We start from the raw sequence: 23,616 nt of genomic DNA, 5'->3' as shown, positions 1-23,616 counted from the left end.
TTCTTGCCATTAGAATATTTATTAAAAGTTTTAAAATCCATAGGAGATGATAAAAGTTGGTTAAGATGCAAGTGCTTTATAAAAATAACTTAAACCTAGACTTGTCTTAAATTAAGATTTTACTGTTTAAGTATATAAATATTTAAGTGGTTTCCATAATACATAAATCTGACTTGGGAATCCTGTTAGGGAAAGTAATCAATGCTGTTGCCAAAACTGAGTAAGATAGTTAAGAAAAAAAGTACAGTGAAAGATTAAGTTTAATAATGGAAATTTTGAGAAATAAGAGAACAGAGAGGGGAGCTAATTAAGAAAAAAAATCCATGAAAGAATTAAGAGAAAAATGGCAGATTCAATGTGAAATAAAGTTTTTTTTGTGGGGTATGTGGCTGGAATGGGGAGGATAAAGAAAGCTGAAGGATAATTTCAAATGTTTAAGTGGGTAAGAAATTTGTGATTTGTAAAGATTACTGGATATAAATCTTGTTCTCCAGTTCACCCTTTCAAAATCCAGTGAGAATGATACTGTATATATCTAAAGACACTCTCAATAGTTTATAGGGGGTAAGAACAGATTCGTTTTTTTCCTCCAATAAATGAAAAACAAGAGAATAGTTTTTGGTATTCTGAATTACACTGTCTGAGTTGTTATAATTAACTTGAAATATGAAACGCAGACAGAAATTTTAGTTAAAATAATACCTTTAGGAGTTCCATCACTTCCAGCAGGGGAGCATACTGACTGTGGAGACCTCAATGGAAAAGATGCAGCATTCCTCAATGTTGAAGAATCTCCATCCTAAGAATAGAGTATAAAATTTGTATCTTGAATGATAGGAGAAGCTTTATAGAAATCTTAAAGAGAACCAATAAAAGACATAAATTACTGACAGGTAAAGTGTTGGTACCAATTCAAAAGCATAATTCTTCTGCACTTTCCTGTTTTCTTCGTGGTATATCTTAGAAGAATTGAAAGTGTATCCAAAAGAATCAACAGCCTACGCATGGCAATGAATAAGAAAACGGGTATTACTAGTACACTCCACTTTTGTTTGCTATTTCTACAAAAGGAGCTGTGAACACCCTATCAGAATGTACATTTCTTGAGAGCAGCATCCACTGTCACCTCTGGTATTACCTTAGATACATGTAACTTTTGTGATACCACCAAAACAATAATAAGACAAATTTCCATAATGTGGAATATTTTAATATCATCAAAGTAACATTAAATTCCAAGGAAAAAGTTTTATAAAGGTCTTAGGGGAAAAAAGATCTAAGTACTAATAAGTAAGGTTCTTATTAGTGTGAACATATAAGAGAACATTTTTGTGTGAGCATACATTTAAAAATAAAATTATATTTCTTCATTAAGAAACTAAACCTCTAGACCAGGAGTTGGCTAATATTTTCTATAAAGAAACAGATTAATAAATACTTTAGGTTTTTAGGCCACATATAGTTTCTGTCACATAATGTTTTTTGTTATTGTTGTTTTCAAACTTTTTGAAAATGTAAAAACCATTTTTAGTTTGTGAGTCAGACTATTGGCCAGTTTACCAACCCAGCTCTAGACTAAGCTCTGTGGTTACATACTGGAACCATATTGTTCATAGCCAGATTCTCAGACCTGGCATAATCCTTGATATACAGAAGCTATCCTTAAAATTATGGAATTAAAGTACTAGGTTATGAAACAAATATTAGAACTACTTTATTACCTTAATTACAACTAATATATTACATACGTCACTACTTAGCCTGTGCACCATGTGTAGGTAGTCATCACTTGAGCCATGTCTAGGATTATCACCATGATGATTAGCTGAACTGCCAGACAACGGACCAGAAACTTTATTATCATGTATGTTTCTCAAACCACCTGCAACAATGGGACTTGATACCGATGCTGAAATTAATAAGAATAAAAGAAAGCTTTATAAACTGTTAAAATTCTTAGAGGACAATAACTGTTCACAAGAAATATTTTAAACATACATAAATTACAGAGAATAATATAACGAGCACTCATGTACTAACTCTTCAGAGCCTGATCAAATCTTAACTGTGTCCTTGATTAACAGTTAAGCCTGATCATATAATTCAGATCTACAGCCATGCACCTCATAAGGAGGTTTGAATCAACAAAGGACTGCATATATGATGATGGTTCCATAAGATTATATAATAGAGCTGAAAAATTCCTATCACCTAGTGATGTTGTAACATTGTAGCCATCATAATGTTGCAGTGCAAAGCATTACTTATATGTTTGTGGTGAAGCTGGTGTAAACAAACCCATATTTATCATTTATATATATATATATAAAAGCCGTGACTGGAACGATGAAATGACTGGAATGACCAGTCACTATGATGCGCACTGCAGCCGCCAACCAGCCAGGTAGGGGCCCCGATCGGCACCCCCAAACTCCCTCGGTCCCTCCCCCTGGCCTGCTCCACCCCTGATCGGCTCCCCCACACCCATGGGGGCAGGGTCGGCCAACCTCTCGCATTGCCTCACCCCCGCCGGCCAGGCTCCCATTGGGGCAGGCCAGCTGGACCCCACCCATGCAGGAAATTGTGCATTGGGCCTCACGTCATGTTATAATTGCCAACAGTATTCAGTACAGTAACATGCTGTACAGCTTTGTAGCCTAGGAGCAATAGGCTATACCAAGTAGCTTAAATAGTAGGCTACAAAATCTAAGTTTGTGTAAATACACCCGATGATGAAATGGCCTAATAGTGCATTTCTCAGAAAGCATCCCCATTGTTAAGTGGCACATGAATGTATTTTTGAAAAGAAGCAAAACATTAGATATGGCTGAAGGTCTCCATATATCAGCATATTCTTCTCTATTCCCTTTGCCTTCCATCCTAAAAGTAACATATTTCAGAGTTCACTCTACCTATTTCTTTACATCTTTGCTATGAATGTATTCCTAAATATCTAACATTGCTTTTCACATTATGACTTTACATAAATGGTATATGTATATATACTTCTGTAACCTGCTTTTAAATTCAATATTTTGAAATTTATCCAGTTTTATACATGTAGTTTTAAATTCATTTATTTTCAAATATTATATATATTCTGAATAATGTACATAATTTATCCATTCTTTATTTTTTATTTCAGAGAGGAAGGAAGAGGGAGAGGACAGAAACATCAATGATAAGAGAGTATCTTTGATCGGCTGCCTCCTGCATGCCCCCTACTAGGGATTGAGCCTGCAACCCAGACACTTGCCCTGGCGGGGAATTGAACCATGACCTCCTGGTTCATGGATTGACACTCAACCACTGAACCATACTGGCCAGGCAATTTATCCATTCGTATGTTAGATGTTTAGACTGCTTTTTGTTGTCATAATGCTGTAATGTATATTCTTGTATATACCTTTTTTGTTTTTTACAAATGTATCAAGAAGTGAAATTGCTGGATATGTCCATTTAAAAAATGTTTTTATTGATTTTAGATAGAAAAGAAGGCAAAGAGAGAGAGAGGAGAGGGAGAGGAAGGGAGAGAGAAATATCGATGTGAGAGAACCATCGATTGGTTTCCTTCCGTACATACCCTGACCAGGGATGAAACCTGCAACCTGGGCATGTGTTCTGACAGGGAATGGAACCCGCAACCTTTAGATGCATGGGATGATGCTCAACCAAGTGAGCCACACCGGCCAGGGCTAGATATATCCATTTTTAAATCCTACCAAATATTAACAAATAGCTTTCCAAATTACTTATGTCCATTTGTAGTTCACTGGTAGTATATGACAGTTCCTACTGCTCTATATCCTTGCCAACAATTTGTCTATCTGTGGATCAGAAATGACTCTGTCACTTACATCTGCATCCTTGATTAACAGTTAAGCCAAGCATCTTCTCATAGGTGTTGGCCATTCAGAATCCTTCCTTAATATATCTTAAAAATATAGTTTCCTGTATTTTATTTATAAAGTTTTACAATTTTATTTTTTCACTTTTAGGTCTTTAATTCATATAAAATTTAGTTTTATGTGTGGTGTGAGATAGGAATCCCAATTTTACTTTTTCCATATGGATAACTGCCTCAGTATCATTTAGTAAAATACCATTCTTTCTCCATTAAGATATAATACAATATGTATTAAGTTCCATTTGTTCATGAGTATGTTCCTAAACTCTTTATCAAATTGCACTTTGAGATGTTCTGCTCTTCCATGCCTTGACCAATATTACAATAAATCTTGATTTCTACTATATCAAGCTATATCTCATTCCATTACAAAATTATCTTACCTATTCTTGAATTTTTATTCTTTCAAATAAATTTTTAGAGGCAGCTTAGATTGCATAAAAACCCTGCTTGGAATTTTTATTAGTATGGTATTAAATTTATAGATTTGAAAAAAATTCCAATCTTTACCCTATTGAGTTCTTCCATCAAGGAAGATGGCATAACTCTTTACTTTCTTAGATTTTCGATCCCAAGTTGGGGAGCATACAGGAGGAACTGATCAATTTTTCTCTTTCACATCAACACTTCTCTTTTTCTCCCTCCCCCCTCCTCTCTCTCAAAAAAATAAAAATAGAAATAAAATTCAATAAAAATATCCTTAGGTGATTTAGGGGGTGGGGGGAGAAGATAAAGGTTATGAATGACAAAAAATTATCATGTAGAAATGAAAATTGCCATGAAAATTGAATGCAGACTAGATGATACAATAGAACTATTTTTAATAATTTTAGGGTAAATGATTACAGTTGGTGTTTATATAGTTCTTTTTAGATGTATTTAAGGGCAAAAATTCATAATACCTGTTTTTGAGGGGGTTCATTGTGCTCATCTTTCAACTTTTCTGCAGCGTTAAATTTTTTATAATATAAAATTGAAAAAGTGTTTTAAATGCTACCTTGCACGTACCCTAAACTCCCTTATATATTTGCCTCATTCTGGAGTCTTTCCTGTTCCATTGATCTATCCATTTGTTCCTTACCACAATAAATTTTCCTATTTATAATAATAAAAGCGTAATCTTCTAATTAGACTGGACGGCTCCGTATGGATGACCTACCGGACAACGCCAGGGCTGCGAGGGCTGAGGCAATGGCTGCGGCTGCGAGGGGCGAGCCCCTTGCATGAATTTCGTGCATTTGGCCTCTACTTTATAATAATTTTAATATCTGAGTGGGCCTTTTCTCTGAATTCCATTTTTAGTTACTGAAGTGTCTGAGAATTTCCAAGAAACAATACATTACTGAACAGGCCCTTAAACTATATTACTCTCTTGATTTTGTGATTTGAACTTATTCTTCTAAAAAAGTTGGTTTCATCTTGCTAAAAAAAACACCCAGTATTCAGAGTAAAAACCAATGTTCCTTCCTACACATACTTATGTGTATGTGGACATTTCCATGGGAAACAAATGTGTCCTATTAATGACACTTAAAATGTCCCTCATACCTACGTGTGCCAGAATATACTTCACAAGTATCAAGAGCCTACATACATACATAGATACATACTTATGTTCAGCACTCACACTAAATTCTGTACATTTGAAGGTATCTATTCCAAATGTTTGATTTGCCTACTAATTTTTCCTTGAGTTGGTGTATAAAATAGTTTCAACCTAGTATTTCATTACCTGACTTTGGAAAATCAGAAGTTGGCTGTTTTGATAGATGACTAAGTTTAAAGCTTATAGTTAGAGAGTTAATAAATGAAGAAAATTTTGACCTCATACATAATAAAAAATAAGAATATACATAGAACTAATGACTGCAAATGTTAAAAATTTGCTGCTAATTATGGGGGACGAAATCATAGATATGTTTTATCTTTGCACTTTAAAAAATTTCTCCAAAAAAGTACAAATAAATGTATACTAATTAGAAATCACTTAGTAGCCATTTCATACATACTAATGCAATATAACCTTAAAAAAAGAAATCATATTATCAAGATTTGCCTTCAACAGAGAACTAGTAATCTAATCCCAGAAGTTTTTGCACCTAAGATTATTAATTTTCCTCTTTTTGTACTGTATCTACTTTATAGTAAAATTTTCACACTATATATACTTTATCAATTAAAATGTAAATTTTCGTTGGCTTAGTGCCATGTAAAAAGGCCAATTAAAAAGCAGTTCCTAATTTCATAACTAGATATACTCAGTTGTATTAAAACCCTAACCCAGAGAGTCAAAATGACACCGATCCTTTTATCTTCCAAATGAATTTCCAAATGATAAATATAACACATTTTTAAAAAATAATGTAAGCCATATCTTAAGAAAAATATTTATTGATAAGTATACAGTATAGTTTAGTTTGTGTTTTAAAAATTACAAAAGAAATGAATTTGCTTGAAATAACAGGTATTCCCTCTAAATAAACAACTGACTTTCTTACCTTGCTGCATCTGTGGATGTGTTGTGTAACTTGAAGGATGGGAATATGGCATGTATCCTGCAGGGCTTTGTGGGGCATATGGACTAGGCACTGGGCTATTTTGTTGTGGCATAAATCTGTTCCCAGAGCTTGTCTGTGGTGGCACAAACCGGCTAAAACCCAAAATCCAAATAAACAATATAAGGAAATAAAATAAACATGCTATTCCTTGAAATTTCACTGTCATATAATTTTCCAAACTCTAATTTGTCTAAAATACAACCTATGCAAACAGAAAAAATTTGAAAAATAGTCAGATATAGAAAAATCATTCACAAATCATAATCCAGGAGTTACAATAAATAGTTTGAAAAAATTGAGATAATTCATTTATATTACTTGCATAAAAATATCCATCTGTTTAAGGTATATAAAGCCATGCTGCCCAAGTTCAACTCTATAAATTTTCTTATTTATCTAAAACACACTGGTTACATTAACACATTATTTTGTCTGAATGAAATCAAGTTACTAAAATGATAGCCACTTCAATCAGTATATTACAGCATTTCCACTTATAACATTATAAGGCAAATGTTCATATAGGTTAATATTTAAGACTAAGCATTTTAATTTCTTAACTATATACAATTCACCATCACCTAAATGTATGTATACACTGTATATTCACAAGCACATTCAACGTAGAAAACATTATATAAATTACCTGGAGGGGCTATGTGAGATAGTGGTTTGTTGATAATTGGAAGATGCAGGACTACTGTGCATGGAATTCTGAGAAAGTTTATATTGAGACATCATCATTCCTAAACAACACACACAAAGATGGTAAACATATTATTTTCTTCTAGAAGTAGCCTTTAAATGATTTAAATCAGTTGTTCTTTCAAAAACATAAATATACTTTTACTATATAATTAATCTAAGAACAGATTAAATTTAAAAATTTAAAAAACTTTTACTTGCTTAAAGTCCCATCATTTAGCCTTAGAATTTGAAAAGAACTTTTAGAAGTCACTCTAGCCCTAGCCGGTTTGGTTTGGTGGATAGAGCGCCGGCCTATGGACTGCGAGGTCCCAGGTTCAATTCCGGGCAAGGGCACATACTTGGATTGTGGGCTTGATCCTGAATGTGGGGCGTGCATGAGGCGGCCAATCAATGATTCTCTCTCATCATTGATGTTTATATCTCTCCCTCTCCCTTTCTCTCTGAAATCAATACAAACAAACAAAAAAAGAATGATATGAAATTAAAAAAAAAAAAGAAAAAAGAGTCACCCTAACCCCTGATCAAATACTACACACTTCCTTCTACAATAGGTCTTAGGGTGGTTTTCTATTAAATGGATTACTTTATTATATACAGCTCCCATCCTTAGGAGCTTAATTTCACAACACTATTTGTTTCATTATGATTCAGATGTAGGTTTTTTTTTAATTTTTAAATTATTATTTTTTTATTACAGACCTAGGTTTTTTAAAGTATTTTATTTAGGGGCCCAAAGTTTTAGCTGCTGCAATCCATCTGAAAATCTTTTGATGCAGAGCAGAATGATCCTATTATTTCTTCCACAATAGTTCTTTGCCACATATTAAAGATTAAATAAATATTTGATTAATGAGAGAAAATGTAGGGGTAGCTTTCAGATTCTCAAATTTTTTTTCAAGCTAGACACTGTTCCTTCAATTGTTACACAAATGTCACTTTGTTATATAGGAGATAAGAAAAACTCAGTTATTTAGACATTTGAAAATCAAAGATAAAATCTATCATTAACCCTGAACTTTTTTATGATATGCATAGCCTATCTTTTTGGAAGCTTCGAACATCACATTATATTCCCCAATTTCATTTCCTGCTTTTGATGTGAAAAGTGCCTTTCACCAGAAACACTGAAACAGAAGCTATGTGTTCATTTGCCAGGAATACCACAGAAGGGATTCTAGCCTAAGACAGTGGTTGAGTGAAATGAGGGCTCAAAATCACCTCAAAGTCTACCAGTAATACTAAAGTGTTTTCCTTTGTTTATAGGCTAAATTCCAACTTTTGAGCTTTCTCTTCCAATTCAAATTCAATACTAAATCATGTGTTCCATAGCTTAATAATAAATCTGGCAATATTCGTGAATATGATTAATCAATTAAGTTAAATCTTCTTGAGTTGTCTAAACTATTGCCTTCTGACTATTTTAGTCTCAAGAGCCATGCAAGTATTTGGGCTTGACAAATTCAATAAGCTTCAGACTGGAACAATGCTTCTAACTCAAAGTGCACCTAGAGTACATAAAAATTGTACCTCTGTTGGACATCATATTTTTATGACTTTTATAATGTTTATTATAAATAGGTTTTTCCTTAATAATAACTTGTCATAAACCCATTTTTTCATTGCTAAGAAACGGAAGTATAAAACCAAATACTACATAGCCATAAATGTAATCACCATCAACAATGAAACTAATACCTGGTATAATTATTTATACATGTACTGCATGTTGAAAAGCTCTGCAAATATTTTTATTGTTTGATTAATGAAAAGACTTCTTTCATACCAAGTATACAATTTTCTAAAACAAATTCCTAAAGCTCTTAGATTGAGTACACTAATACATTCTGAAATATCTAACAAAATACACTTTAAACTAGGTCTAATTTTCAAGAAATTTAGTTGTATATTAAACTGTAAGAATATTAACATCCATTTAGCTTCTTGGCTGGATTCAAGGTATAAATACAACCTTCACAGGTAACAGGCTAGCTTGTTAAAGAAGACACTTCAATTTAAGTATTACATGTTAAACAAGTTCTGATATGGATCCATAAAAAAATATACTCAAAAGTTCAATTATTATGAACCTCACCACTTTGTACATATTTGTTCTGCATACTTTTCTCCCTGAAAACGTTAGGACTCCTTGCCAGGACGGCCTGCAACAAGACTGGTATGTCGCCTTCTGGATCATCACTGCCAAGATTATCTTTCAACTCTCTGGCATTGAAAAAATAAATATCAAAAATTAAAACAGTGATTGGTTAAGAATTTCCTATTCTACATTAGTTAGATAGCAATTCACGAATGAAATTCAGAAAAGGCTGAGACAAAAATCAAGAAAAACAAATCACACAAGTATGTCTAACAATTTGATGGATTTTTGAAGATGCTATTCCTAGAACAAACAGAATGATAAAAAATGACAAAGGAGGGTTCTTTAGGATAACCTTTTTTTCATTCCATTTTAAACAGAAAAAAAAAAAAGCCCAAAACATACTTTATGAAACTATGAGTTTAAGGATTTTCACATCACTTTCAAAGCAGAGAACAGTCTATTCTAAACTATTCAAAATAGCCCTGGCCGAAGTGGCTGTTGGTTAAGCGTCATCCCTTGCACCAAAAGATTGCTGGTTTGATTCCCAGTCAGGGCACATGCCCAGGTTGCACGTTCGGTCCCTGATCAGGGTGCATAGCGGGGAGAGCAATCATCGGTGTTTCTCTCTCCCTCCCTTCCTCTCTTTCTAAGATATCAATGAAAACGTAAAATAAGTAAATAAACTATTCAAAATAATAATAAGGTATAGAAGTGACAATTATGTACAGAAGTTGGAATTTGGGGTTGGAATAGATTTTCTCCATAACATCTGAATATGAGTCAGTCATTTTGAGAATGTCTTCTGAATTAAATACTATTGCCGATTAAGACAAGACCCAGAGATTATGTAATTTTTTCATCTTATATTGTTTTCTCAAAGTCATGAGGAAGAAAAAACCTCAAAGCAAGTGGTTAAGCATATTCACAATTTTCAATAAACCTGAAAGTGAGTAACAAATTAAATTCATAACTATGTAAGATAAATATACTCAGTATTTTACATTTTACATTCTGCATGTCATTGTTCCACTCATTAAATCTAACAAAAAATATTTATGAAGATGGTGTCCAATGATTAGATTCAACAAATTTCTGAGGGCAATCTTAAAGTAGCTTTCCATAAAATAAATTGTAACTATGTTTATACTGTTTCCCTTTATCTCTTAAAATATTTGGTGAAAAATGTTTAGTATGTACAGGTATAACAAATGATGTAGTATTTAGACATTGCTAAATTTCTTGAGTGCCAAATTCATATTTAGTATTTCACCTCACAGCTATCAGTTTTAAACTGGCCTTAAAGTATGTACTGCATCTACTAGTAATGGCTGAGACCTTTCCACTATCGTGTGCTTTATCCTCATTTCTCTAAATAATGAATCTTTAAATCTAAAAATAAAAATAAAAAAAATTAAAGGATGGAAAGATACATGAGTATCACTGTGCAGTGGGATAAGGATGAGGTTTAACTTTTTATACACTTTTGCGTTGTTAAGATATAAGTACGTACTGCTTTTGCAATAAAAAGGAAAATTTAACAAGTATTCTTATGTGCAAAATTGTCTATATAAGTATATAATTTAAGTTTATATCATTTTTAATAGTCTATTGTGTAAAAACACACATCTTTGTTCAGATTGTACAATAAATCCTTGGGAAAATTAGTCCCTAATTCTGTAGTAGCCTTCCATGGAGTTAGTCTTGAGTTCTTCTTATACTTCCCATGAAAAACATGTAAGCCTACTCCAAATAAAGCTAGCAGTACTGTCCTTAGTAATTGGGAATTCTAACCACTCTAACAATAACAAGAAAAAGGGAGATACCTTCAAGAGCAACTTTAGACTTCTGCACAGATCCATCTTGATTGATATCTCAAGATTATTACAAAGTATTGAAATGATCTTTATAGAACTAAATGGGTCATAACTACTGTCTCAAAGTAACTATGGCCTACTTAAATCTCATTAATATCTCATCACAGAGGCTATATTCTCGCTTGGATATTTTATATTTTAACAATAAACTATATATCTAATTTTTTGAAATAAAAAGCAAAACCAGGATTAATGATTCTCTTATTAAGAACAAAACTTTTCACTTTACTTTAGATTATACTTACATGTGATCTGTTGATACCTGGTTGAGGGTATGGACAAGCTGTGAAACCAAATTATCATCCCTACAGGCCAAAAGGCAATTCACCTCTTCTGCTATTCGTGCATTAAAAAGAAGGCTCTTTGTAGTTGTAGCAGGTAAAGGGGATGGAAGAGGCAGCTGGTTCAGGACTATTTGGAATAAAATCAGATTATTAGAAATTGAGTTACTGAAATAAGTCATTTTAGTGCTTAGATATATTTTGGAATTAAAAATGTTATAAATATCAACATGACATTTTTTAAAATGTGAATATTATTAAAAGGCATGCCTCCTTTCCCTCAACAAACCCCAATTAACTCTACATAACTCCTAAAACATCACTTGGGAAAATATAAATTATACTACCCCACTGAGAATAAAACTTAGCTCCTTTATATTTGCACTGATTTTTCCTACCTTAAATTTTTATTAACTTACTAAATAAATAAATAAATAGACAAAAGGTAAGGTTAAAACTAAGTAACGTCCAAAAATTGAGAATCTCATTTATTTTTGCTTATAAGATTTATCAGAATCACTAGTACTCTCACACAAAGAAACCAAAATAACAAAACCTTACTCTTCACCAGATAGACAAGTAACATGCTTTTTAACAGCTTAAGTAAATACAAACATAAATGTTCATTTTAGCAGAACATTCATAGAACAGGACTCTGGAGGTAGAAGAATATCTAAAGTTTTTTGCTTTATGTTATAAATTCCTAAATAGTTCTCTCCTCTCTTCACTCTATTCTAAACAGCAAACAAAAGAACATAAATGGTTTACAGTACTTTGTTTTTGGCTTAATTTCTAAGCACCTACATAGTATAGCAGTCATGCTGCTCAGGTCCCATCGGTACTAACAAGATTTTTATTAATAAAAACCCAGGAAACAAATTATGTCTTGCTGAGATAATGGGGAAGACAAACAAAAAGAAATATCTGGTAGTATATTTGATTCTGCACTCAAACAGACTGTATGAGTTTATGCCTTACCTATAACAAAGTTATAAACTAAACAGTTTTAAAAGTTTTCTTAGCTGAGTTATCCTAAACCCACCTACTACTTGTTACTTCAGACCTCATCAACTAGCCTGCTACTTTCCTAACCTCAAAGCTATACTCTGTTATCTCTCTTACCCCTGCTAAATCCAGCTGGAAATTAACAGAAAAATATTATTTGGGGAATACTGAACACAGATAAAAACATTTCTTGAAGTAATTTTCTCATAGCTCCTTTATAATAAAGCCCTAAACCTTGCATAAAGTTACACAAAGAAAAGTATGTCAACTTCTCACCTTCTATCCTTCCTTCTCATATAATTTTTTTCTCTTCATTTATTCAGGTAAGATGACATAGGGACTAATATTGTGGGTAGCTTTTTGCACCATTACCCAGGGACAAAGAATTAGAGTTGCCCACCAAAAGAGTAAGTCCCGAAAAAATGTTACACTATGTAAATCTCAAAAGAATGACAATGTTCTTTTAAATTTAACTGTTCAGAGTAAAATAGGCAGTTGATATCTATGACAAACTCCAACAGATGGATACTGAGCATGATATCCAAAATAACCATCACTAAAAATTAGGTTGTTGGGCTATCCAATTTTCTTTGAAGGGCAGTTTTAGTTACCATTTCTCTAAGTGCTTTTTAAAAAGTCTGTATCAGTTCTTATATGCAAACCAATGCTTCATTTTTTATTTTTCTTAATGCTTGGTCTCATCAAAGAAGCACATAGTACCACTTCCTAATGGGTCCAAAGTAAGATCTTACCTACTAGCAGCTGACTACACAAGTTTTGTTACTTGTGCCAAGATATGTATGCCAACAAATCTAAGGAAATAATGATGTTTATCATTCAAAATCTAAAATCTTAAAAAAAATTCTTTTGTTACAAGTAATTTTTGGTGTAGTCCCTCTAAAAATCATTGTTAACACAGAATAGAACATAAATTAGATAAATTAACCAAACTTACGGTCTGTGAGACTTGCAATCCCCGCAAGAGTAGTGATGGGGACATGGGGCATATCCCCATTCATCCTGAAGTTCTGGAATGGTGTTGCCGATAAAAATACTTAGTTCAGGTGCCAGCTGTCATTACTTCCCATTTCCCAAACACTAAAATGAAAAAGATACAATTATTTGTAATATGCCAAATATATTACTATTAGGGAAATGCTTATAAAATATAAATTTCTCTGCTTTTCTTGTTTGTTCAACCTATGTAACCACAGCCATAGTTCATGTACTATGCTAGGCACTGCAAAGTGCTTTGCATGTATTAACTTATTTAATCCTCCCAACAAACAAGTAAGGTAGGTACTATTATTTTCTGCATTTTACTGAGAAAATTTACAGGGAATTTAAAGTAATTTGTGGAGTAAAGATTAGAACCCAAGCAATCTGTCTCAAGAGTCTCTGTTACCAGCAGACTGTATTACTAGACAAGGATACTAAATTTTGACAAGCACTATAATTCCTTTGCACATCATTAACATTAAAATCTAGCTTCAACTCACCTTACTAGCTATGTTTCTCACTACTTTCCTTCATAAACCATCCTCTCCAATCAAGCTGATAAAATTATCTTGAATCCACCTTGTGTTTCCTCATTGTTATTTATTTCATAATATATCTCCCTACCTAGGTAGTCCATTTATACTTGAGTCCAATTCTTATAATTCTTTAAGATCCATGGCAAGTTCCCACTATTTCATGAAACCCCATACAAATTCAGCCAAAAGCCATTTTACCTCAATCTATTCCGAATTTACAACATTTATTGCCCAACATTCTTTGTAAATAATTATATATTCCTTTGTGATATTTTGTTGAAACATGTCTGTTTCATTCTTGTATAATTACCTAATGCTCATGTACTTATCTTCCTATCACTGCATACTTCTTATCAATCAATCAATCAATCAATCACATAATATATAAACACAGGCAGGACAAAGAAAGACATGTATTGTTAACATTTTAATATTCTTATACAATGACTTAGTTGACAAATATTCAGTTTTTACTATGATATTACTGTGTGTGTGTATAGACATTTTATAAAATTTCTGAACACCCTTTCCATTATTCTGTTCAATGACCCCCAATTTTTCTCATCTTAATTTCAACATGTGGTTTTTGGAAGATTTATCTTTCCTTTAACAATATTTGTGTGAAAACTTTCTTTTTGAAGTATATAAGACATTTTAATAAGTGCACATTTATCAAAGATATTCCTTAATTAAATACATATAAACTTATGAGCAAATAGAGGTATACTCCACATCAACTAAGACATAGTGCTAAAATGGAAAGCTGAATAGTAATTTTCAGTTTAAAGATTTCCCTTTTTTAGGGGGTTGTCAACTTCAAAACAGTGAAATAACACTACTAACTACTTTTACTCATACATCTTACTTTGCAAGTAAGTTTTTCTTTTTTTAAGTAGAGGTATACAGGTAGTTAAAATTAAGAATTTTCTTTATCCTCAAACACTTTTATTATAAATATAAGATAAACTGACAAAAGCTCACAAAACATATATGTGTCGTTTAACAGAGTTACAAAGTAAGCATCCACAGAACCACCATCCATAAGGCAACCTAGTTCCTTCTAGAGCGGAACAGCCACCCAGTCCTTTTGGTAATCATTTCTTTTTTCCCTTTGTAATTTAATGACCTTTATAAACACACTAAGGGCCTGGTGCATGAAGATTCATGCACTTGGGGTGGGTCCCTCAGCCCGACCTGCACTCTCTCCAATCTGGGAGCCCTCTCCAATCCAGGAGTTTCTGTCTGTCTTTGCAATCATATGAGCAAACTGTCTGAGACCCCCAACCCAGTTTGGTTTGTTGCTCACAGAATAATAGAGGCATTTTTTCCCCCCTTTGCTTCATCGGTGGAGATTTCCTGGAAGTTTTAGGATATCTTCCCTTTAATTTCCTAGACACTCTGATTTTACTTATGTCTCTCACCTTTGCTTTCCCTCCATCCCCCACCGCAACAGTAACTTGCTCCAGGCTCACTTTGCTCTAATGTCTAGGACAGTGATGGCGAACCTTTTGAGCTCGACGTGTCAGCATTTTGAAAAACCCTAACTTAACTCTGGTGCCATGTCACATATACAAATTTTTTGATATTTGCAACCATAGTAAAACAAAGACTTATATTTTTGATATTTATTTTATATATTTAAATGCCATTTAACAAAGAAAAATCCACCAAAAAAATGAGCTCAAGTGTCACCTCTGACACACGTGTCATAAGTTCGCCATCACTGGTCTAGCCACCAGAACTACGATTCCCAGCATTCCTGGTGCTCCCCACGCTCTAGGTTTTCCCTTCCTGCTCTGTCTCCGTCCCACGGCTTCCCACTCTGCCACGTCCCCCCAAGCCTCTGGCTCTCCTGCTCTGCTCTCCGCCCGGTGCCTTGGGGGAACAACCAAGGGGGCCAATGACCCCCAAGATGCCGGCTCTCCCGCTCTGCTCTCCGCCTGGTGCCTGTGTATGCAAATTAACCTGCCATCTTTGTTGGGTTAATGTGTATACTCACTCCTGATTGGCTAGTGAGCAAGTGAAGGGATGGTCAATTTACATGTTTCTCTTTTATTATATAGGATTTTTTTCCCCTAGTAGCTGGCCAAGGAAAAAACACTGCTTTCCTTTGGTGAATGACTGATACAAAATTTGCTAGTAGAAGCCCACTGAAAAGAAATGGCAAAGGAAATAGTATAGAAAAGAATCCTTGGCTATCCAATATTTGTCCTTTTGTTTCACTGTGGAATTTAGTGTTTGAAGTTATTAATTTGATTCTTTAATCATCACTAAAAAAATATTTTAAAAACGACATATTTAGCAATTGTGCCATGCACTAAAACAAAAAAAAAGCAAATAGAAAGAAATCAGAATGTAAAGCCTGATAGAGGTCACCAAAACACAACGAATTTTTTCTAAGTAAGGCTAATAAGAAAGTTTCAATTTGTGCTTAGCAATTGATGGGGCGGGGGGATGTTGTGAGAAAATTATGTACAGAACAGCATGAAAAACACCTTGTTGCCACACATGACTCGCTGTTGTACATATAAATTGTCATAGTCAAGCAGTTAAGTAACAAGTGACCATGTTTAATTATTTAATTGGAGGAAAGACACACATAAAAAAACATATTGAAGAGAGTTCTATTGTGGGCTACCCAGCTTTATTCTGTTTTCCTAAATCCCAGGTAACATATAAAGCAGACCCAACCTGAGGCTGGAATTTTTATATTAAAAATGATTTACATAATTAGTTACCACATATGAATTACTAGATTAATAATAAACCTAAACACAAGATTGTGCTTTTCATAGTGACATGATGCATCTGAATACTCAAATGTCAACTCAAAACTGGAAGTGAGGGAGGAAGGGAAACAACAATTCTTGTTTGATTTAAAAAATGCATTAAGTATGGTTGTCAGTCATAGCGACCGGTCGTTCCACTGTCATTCTGCCGTTCAGTCAATTTACATATTAAGCTTTTATTATATAGGATAATCAGTTTTCTTCTTTGTTCTTAGCAAATATTTCATACATTTTTATACAAACCAACTTTAACAAAAGTTCCCATTACTTAAAAAGGTCCCAGCTGATTACTAGTTAAATTGATTTGCAAAAGCCTACAGAGTAATTATATGATGTCTAATCATAACAAAATATACAAAAATACAAGCTGCTTCAGGAAAAAACAATCCTGAGCCTTGGAATTCGATTTAAATTAAAATCTTTTCTGTCCTGACTGGTTTGGCTCAGTGGATAGAGCGTTGGCCTGCGGACTCAAGGGTCCCAGGTTCGATTCCGGTCAAGGACGTGTACCTTGGTTGTGGGCACATCCCCAGTAGGGGGTGTGCAGGAGGCAGCTGATTGATGTTTCTCTGTAAAAAAATCAATAAAATATATTTTTTTTAAAATCTTTTCTACGGAGAGGTCATTCAGGATATTTCCAAGTGCTGCTATGAATTATTTGGGTTCCTATTACATCTCCCACACAAAATATTTTCACACCTTCTTTTCCACTGCAGAAGAAACAGCCCATCTCCAACCCCTAATAAAGGTTGAGACTATATCTTATACCATGAGACCATTTCCTATGCAATGGTATTAGAAATGCAAAATCAGTGAAGATTTTATTTCTTTCTAAGTGAAGGTTATATCTTAAAGAACTATAACATTTATATACAGACTTAAATTCTGACCATAAATAACATATTTGATGATACATAATTGAATCTGAGATATGAGGAAAACACTTCTATGTAAAATTACTGAATAGTCCACAAGAGGGCACACTTTCAACTAATGTAAAATTTTTAAATTCTTTTTTTTTTTACTGGTCTATTAAAGTTTGGCCAGATTCTTCTGAATTGTGTTATTCAACACCAATAGAAAGCAACAGATCCTGAGTTTGTAATTTTTAAAATTACGTATTTTTATTGATTTCAGAGAGGAAGGGAGAGAAGCACTAATCGGCTGCCTCCTGCACACCCACACTGGGGATTGAGCCTGCAAACCCGGGCATGTGCCCTGACCGGGAATCAAACCATGACCTCCTGATTCATAGGTCAACGCTCAATCACTGAGACACTCCGGCCAGGCTGTCATTTTTGTTGTTTAAACATAGACGGAGAAACTTTTTTGGGGATACATATAAAATATAAGAAAAGCCTGGATACACCAAGACTTCTATGTTAATATTAAATTATAAACATATGTGAAATAGTCTCATCAGTTGATTCTGTTAGCTATTTGAAATTTGGCTGCCCTAAAAATCTTCTCAAGAAACTCTGGCTACTATTAATTTTTGATCCTCATCATGTAACTATCCCTAGGAACAATGAATTCTTCAAAACCACTCAGTTGGAGAAGACAAGATGTTTAAAATAGTATAGGAAATCTTTCAGTTCAACAGGTTAAGATGATAATTAAAGTACTTAAAAGCAATTGAGAAAGAGTACACACAGAAGATATTTTTTAAAAATCATAATCACTTATGCATAATCTGTATTACTGATCCCTTTTCTGCTTTAATCCACCAAAAGTATCATTCCAGCAAATCTCTTCTCTCCTGCATCATCAATTTTCCCTCTTAATGGATCATTCCAATCGGCATATAAACATCTACATGCTGATAACTCACCTAATCCCCCCACCCCACACACAAAATCAAAAAACTTACACCCTGATCCTATATCCCCCATCAACAATCGCTTAATTTTTCTACTTCCTTTCACAGCAAAATTACTTCAGTTGTCTATATTTACCTCCAATTCTACTTTCTTTTGAAACTACACTCTATGTGTTTTTATGCTCATTTCACTAGATGTCTTGCCATGGTTAGTAATGGCACCTATATTTGCTGAATGCCAATGTACAAGCCTCAGTTCTCATCTGATCTGACCTAGCATTCAACACAGTTCATCACCCTCTCCTGTTTAAACAATTCCAGAACCACATATTCTCCTAGTGTTTTTCTCATACAACACTGGCCACTCCTGAATCCTATTTAGGATCTTTCTCAACTTCCTGTCCTCACTCTGTCACTGATCTCATTCAACCTTGTGATTTTAACATAGCACCTATGTGATGATGACTCAAAAATTGGTATCCCCTACTTTCACTTCTCCCCTGTACACTAGACTCCTATATCCAACTGTCTACTCAACATCTTTACTTTGATATCCCAGAGGCTGGCAATCTTCCTGTTGATTTTTTTTTAATATATATTTTATTGATTTCTTACAGAGAGGAAGGGAGAGGGATAGAGAGTTAGAAACATCCATTAGCTGCCTCCTGCACACTCCCTACTGGGTATGTGCCTGCAACCAAGGTACATGCCCTTGACCGGATTTGAACCTGGGACCCTTGAGTCCACAGGCCGACGCTCTATCCATTGAGCCAAACCGATTAGGGCCTTCCTGTTAATTTTTAAAAGAATGAATTATATGCTTTAGATAAAAATTCTGTATTAGATATGTATTTTGCAAATATTTTATCCCAGTCTTTTGCTTGTCCTTTCATTTTCTTAATATCTTTTGAAATTTTGAAAAAGTTCAATTATCAATTTGTTCTTTTATGATGGTGGTGGGGTCTAAAGAAACTTTCTAGTGTGAAGAAAATGTTCTATATCATAAAGTGATACTAGTTATATAAGTGTACTCATTTGTCAAACTTGTAAAGCTAAAATTTGTTTTTTTCATCATATGTAAATATTACCAAAATCCAAAAAAAACTGTAAAAGTATAATGATAATAATTAAGCAGTGGTTGGAGAGTGGGTGCAGGCATAGTGAAATAAAAACAACAGCATGTTGATTACTGTTAAAGCTGGGACATGGGCATGAAACATTCATTATATTCTTCTGTTTACTTTGCACGTACTTACAACTTTCCATAATAAAGTTGTGGGTTTTTTTTTTTTTTAAGAAATAAGGGAACTTTTTTAATTGTGTGCAAAATATTGTCTCATCCTAAGATCAGCATTAATTAAAACTTTCTTTTTTTCAGATCTATTCCTACTAACCATATAACCATATGCTATGGACTGAACGTTCCACGATCCTCTTCCCCCAATTCGAATGTTGAAACCTAATCCCCAATGTGATGGTATCTGGAGGTGGAGCCTTTAGTAGGTGATTAGGTCCCTAGATTGGAACCCTCATGAATGGGATTAATGACCTCATAAGAGAGACTCCAGAGAACTCCCTTGCCCCTTCCAGGATGTGAAGACACAGTAAGACAGAGGTCAATCTATGAACCAGGAAGTGGATTCTCAAAGCACTAAATCTGGTGGCATCCTGACCTTAGACTTCCCAGCCTTCAGAACTGTGACAAATAAATTTCTGTTGTTTATATGCTAACCAATCTATTGTGTTCTGTTATAGCAGCCCAAATAAATTAAGACCCTATGTTTTCCTTAGGCTCTATTTCTGTAATTGGTTAAAAACCCACAAAAGAATTTAAAAGAACCAAATATCATCCTTAAATAATAAGGCTAATGAATGTGAAAGAAAATATTGGGATAGCTTTTCAGGGAGGATAAACTTTTCATAAGTAAATTTAAACCAATAACAATTTAAACCAACACCTCCTTACAAAGGAGCTAAATTTCAAAATCATGTTTAAGTAGTTCAATTTAAAGGGAAAGAAGTAATAAAGAGTCTGGTAAGCGTGGCTCAGAAGTTAAGCATTGACCTGTGAACCAGGAGGTCACGGTTCAATTCCCGGTCAGGACACATGCTCAGGCTGCAGGCTCGATCCCCAGTGTGGTGTGTGCAGGAGGCAGCCGATCAGTGATTCTCTCTCATCATTGATGTTTCTTTCTCTCTCTCCCTCTTCTTTCCTCCCTGAGGAAATATATTAAAAAAAAAAAAAAAAGAATAGAGAAAATTGATTTCTGATTCATATTATTGATAATAACCTTTTTATAACTTAAACTGAACCCCAGCACTATGCCATTTTATAGGATATAAGTATATAAATTAGTGATATAGATTAGAATGTATATTTTTCTAAATTAATAAGCTCATGTTCAACGAACTAATCATAAAATACAGGTTTCATAACATCAAATGCCATGTCCTTTATGTATATAGAATTTAAAAAATTAGTTACTTAAATTCTGTCATTATCAGTCCATGTTTCAGTAGGACACATTGGTTTTCAAATTTTAAGTAGTGTTTCTGATTAACAATGATCACAATTACAAAAAATTAAACTTTCAATGAAACAAAGATTATTAAAGAGAAAATGTAACAGCAACTACAGCCTGAGGTAGAAGGTAAATGAAAATACAGAATCAAATGACTGTGTGCTATAATAAATCTCCAAGATAATGCTATTAAACAGCAAAAGCACCTGAACTCTTTAATTAAACCTTAAATTCTGTTTTCTTTATTTTGTTTCTTTGTTCAGAAAGCCGTGGTTTTCTGTGACCAGAATATATAATAGCTAATTAATTTTAAAAGTACCTAAAAGAAATGATTAAAAATATAAACTTTATTTCATGTTACAGGGGACTTTTATTATTGTTTAAGAAATCTAAGTAAAATTGGATGGGATGCAGAAAAGAAGTACATAAAAAGGTTTCTCAAATAATGTTTTAACACAATTAACTATCTATCTATATAAAAGCCTAAGTGACCGTCGCAACAGAAACAACCAAATGAACGACTGAACAGGCTGCATGGGGCGACCAGGAAGGTTTAGTGAGGGGCGATCAAATGACTGAGCAGCTGGCTGCGTGGGGCGACCAGGCCAGCAGGGGGTGCAGTTGGGGGTGATCAGGTCGGCAGGCAGAAGCAGTTCGGATTATCAGACTGGTGGTGGGGGAGAAGTTAGGGGCAACCAGGCAGGCAGGCAGGTGAGTGGTTAGGAGCCAGCGGTCCAGGATTGTTAGAGGGATGTCCGACTACCGATTTAGGCCCGATCCTGGATATCCCTCAGTTGGACATCCCCTGAGGGGTCCTGGATTGAAGAGGGTGCAGGCTGGGCTGAGGGGGCCCTCCCTGCCCCATGCACGAATTTCGTGCACCGGGCCTCTAGTTACATATAAACACAGAAGCAAACTAGACTTAAGATGGAAATTAAACACTTTCAATTTCAATCAGAATATTGAATTGCCTGGACCTGATGAAGCAGTTTAGCTTATCCTTTACAGCATCTGATAATATTAAGTATGCTTATCACTGGGTGATGAAATTTGTAAGTGACTAATTTCCTTTTCCTTGCTTATCTATTTCCTGATTTACAAAAAGAAGTAAATCTTTATGTATTCACCATTACACACCTAGCACCTAACACCAAGAATAGGACCAGATAGAGAGTGTTGAGTATACAGTGGTTAAAAACAAACACACACACACACACACACACACACACACACACACACCCAGACATGGCAATATTCTCATGGAGTGTAGACAGTCCAGCAGGAGTGATATTATGAACAATCACAATGCAACATATAATTATGTATTATGATAAATTTGAGCCTATCTAATAAAGAGGGAATATGCTAATTGACCCTCACACCATCGCAAAGATGGCGGCGCCCACAGCCAATAAGAAGGGAATATGCTAATTGACTGCCCCACCCTCAAAGATGGCAGCGCCCACAGCCATAAGATGGTGGCCCCCAGTTTCCTCAGCCCCGCCGGCAGGCACATGGCAAGGCCCGGCCGCTCTGTGTGCCTGCCTCCGGAGACCCCCAGTCCCCTCAGCCCCCAGCTTCCCAGGGCCGGCCTGAGGTGCAGGCAAGCCTCGGATGGTGGCTGCCCAGCCGCCCAGGGCCGCCTGAGGCTCAGGTAACCAGGGCCAGCTGAGGCTTGCGCTGCTAGTTGTGGCAGCAGCAGAGGTGTGATAGGGTGTCGCCTTCCCCTGATCGCCGGGTCGCCTCCAACCCTTAGGGCTCCTGGACTGTGAGAGGGGGCAGGCCGGGCTGAGGGACCCCCACCCCCATCCAGTGCATGAATTTTCACACACCAGGCCTCTAGTAACAATAATAACAAGGGACGATACTTAGCACGTAATATATGCCTGAAATTGTTCTAAAGAATTACATAATTTCATATTAATTTATATTTTGTTCCTTTAATTCATATTTACACATTTTAATTCACTTGAACCGTATCCTATTAACAGGTACTACTATTATCTTCATTTTTAGATAAAAACGGAGGCATATAAAAGTTAAGTAACTTGCCCAAGGTCTGATTCCAGACTTCCCACTCTTAACATTCTGAAGTCCTTGTTATTTTCTAAATGAAAAGAAAAGGGCAATTTGGGAGAGAAAAAAGAAATGACAACTAAGTTTATGTTGGGGGGGATGCAGTCACAAAATGCCTCATTAGGAAAATTATATGAGCCAGTGTTAGGCAAAAGGGGGAGAAGAAACGGGGGTGAAGTAAGTAGCATTTCAAGTCCTTAAAGAAGGACACAACCTAGCACAAAGTAATAGATTACATGACTGGTACATAATGATGGACTGATACAAGCTTAGGGAGAAAAGGTACATACAAGTTAGAACATAATTAATAAGATGAAAAATAGAGAATCAAGAGAAAAAAAGCATGTGAAAGCATGGGTCCCAAAATAATAGACGCACGTGAAAAGAATTTATAATGTCCAAAATCACACATCACAGTTGAAAATATCTTAGGAATAATAATTT

The 23,616-nt window shown here is 34.7% G+C and overlaps 1 protein-coding gene across 6 annotated transcripts in view; it reads right to left on the bottom strand.

Moving 5' to 3' along the window:
• The window catches only part of NIPBL (NIPBL, cohesin loading factor), a 123,259-nt gene extending 100,084 nt beyond the window's left edge, over window positions 1–23,175 (bottom strand). For 2 of the 6 annotated variants that reach the window (XM_023755010.1, XM_023755011.1), the window contains exons 1-8: window positions 23,149–23,167; window positions 13,387–13,529; window positions 11,391–11,556; window positions 9,266–9,393; window positions 7,112–7,211; window positions 6,406–6,557; window positions 1,749–1,909; window positions 703–799 (exon numbers count right to left, since the gene is read on the bottom strand). In XM_023755010.1, coding sequence (XP_023610778.1) covers window positions 703–799; window positions 1,749–1,909; window positions 6,406–6,557; window positions 7,112–7,211; window positions 9,266–9,393; window positions 11,391–11,556; window positions 13,387–13,450 — 868 coding nt within the window. In that variant the 5' untranslated portion in view covers window positions 13,451–13,529; window positions 23,149–23,167. Of the gene's footprint in view, window positions 1–702; window positions 800–1,748; window positions 1,910–6,405; window positions 6,558–7,111; window positions 7,212–9,265; window positions 9,394–11,390; window positions 11,557–13,386; window positions 13,530–23,148 lie in introns of those variants that run through there. The other 4 variants (XM_023755012.1, XM_023755008.1, XM_023755013.1 and 1 more) reach the window with 4 other exon arrangements.
• Window positions 23,176–23,616: the final 441 nt, after the last annotated feature.

This window comes from Myotis lucifugus, unplaced genomic scaffold (assembly GCF_000147115.1).
Source record: "Myotis lucifugus unplaced genomic scaffold, Myoluc2.0 scaffold_68, whole genome shotgun sequence".
Lineage (NCBI taxonomy): Eukaryota > Metazoa > Chordata > Mammalia > Chiroptera > Vespertilionidae > Myotis > Myotis lucifugus.
The sequence above is the reverse complement of the archived record's forward strand: the minus strand, read 5'-3'. Positions and strand labels throughout refer to the sequence as shown.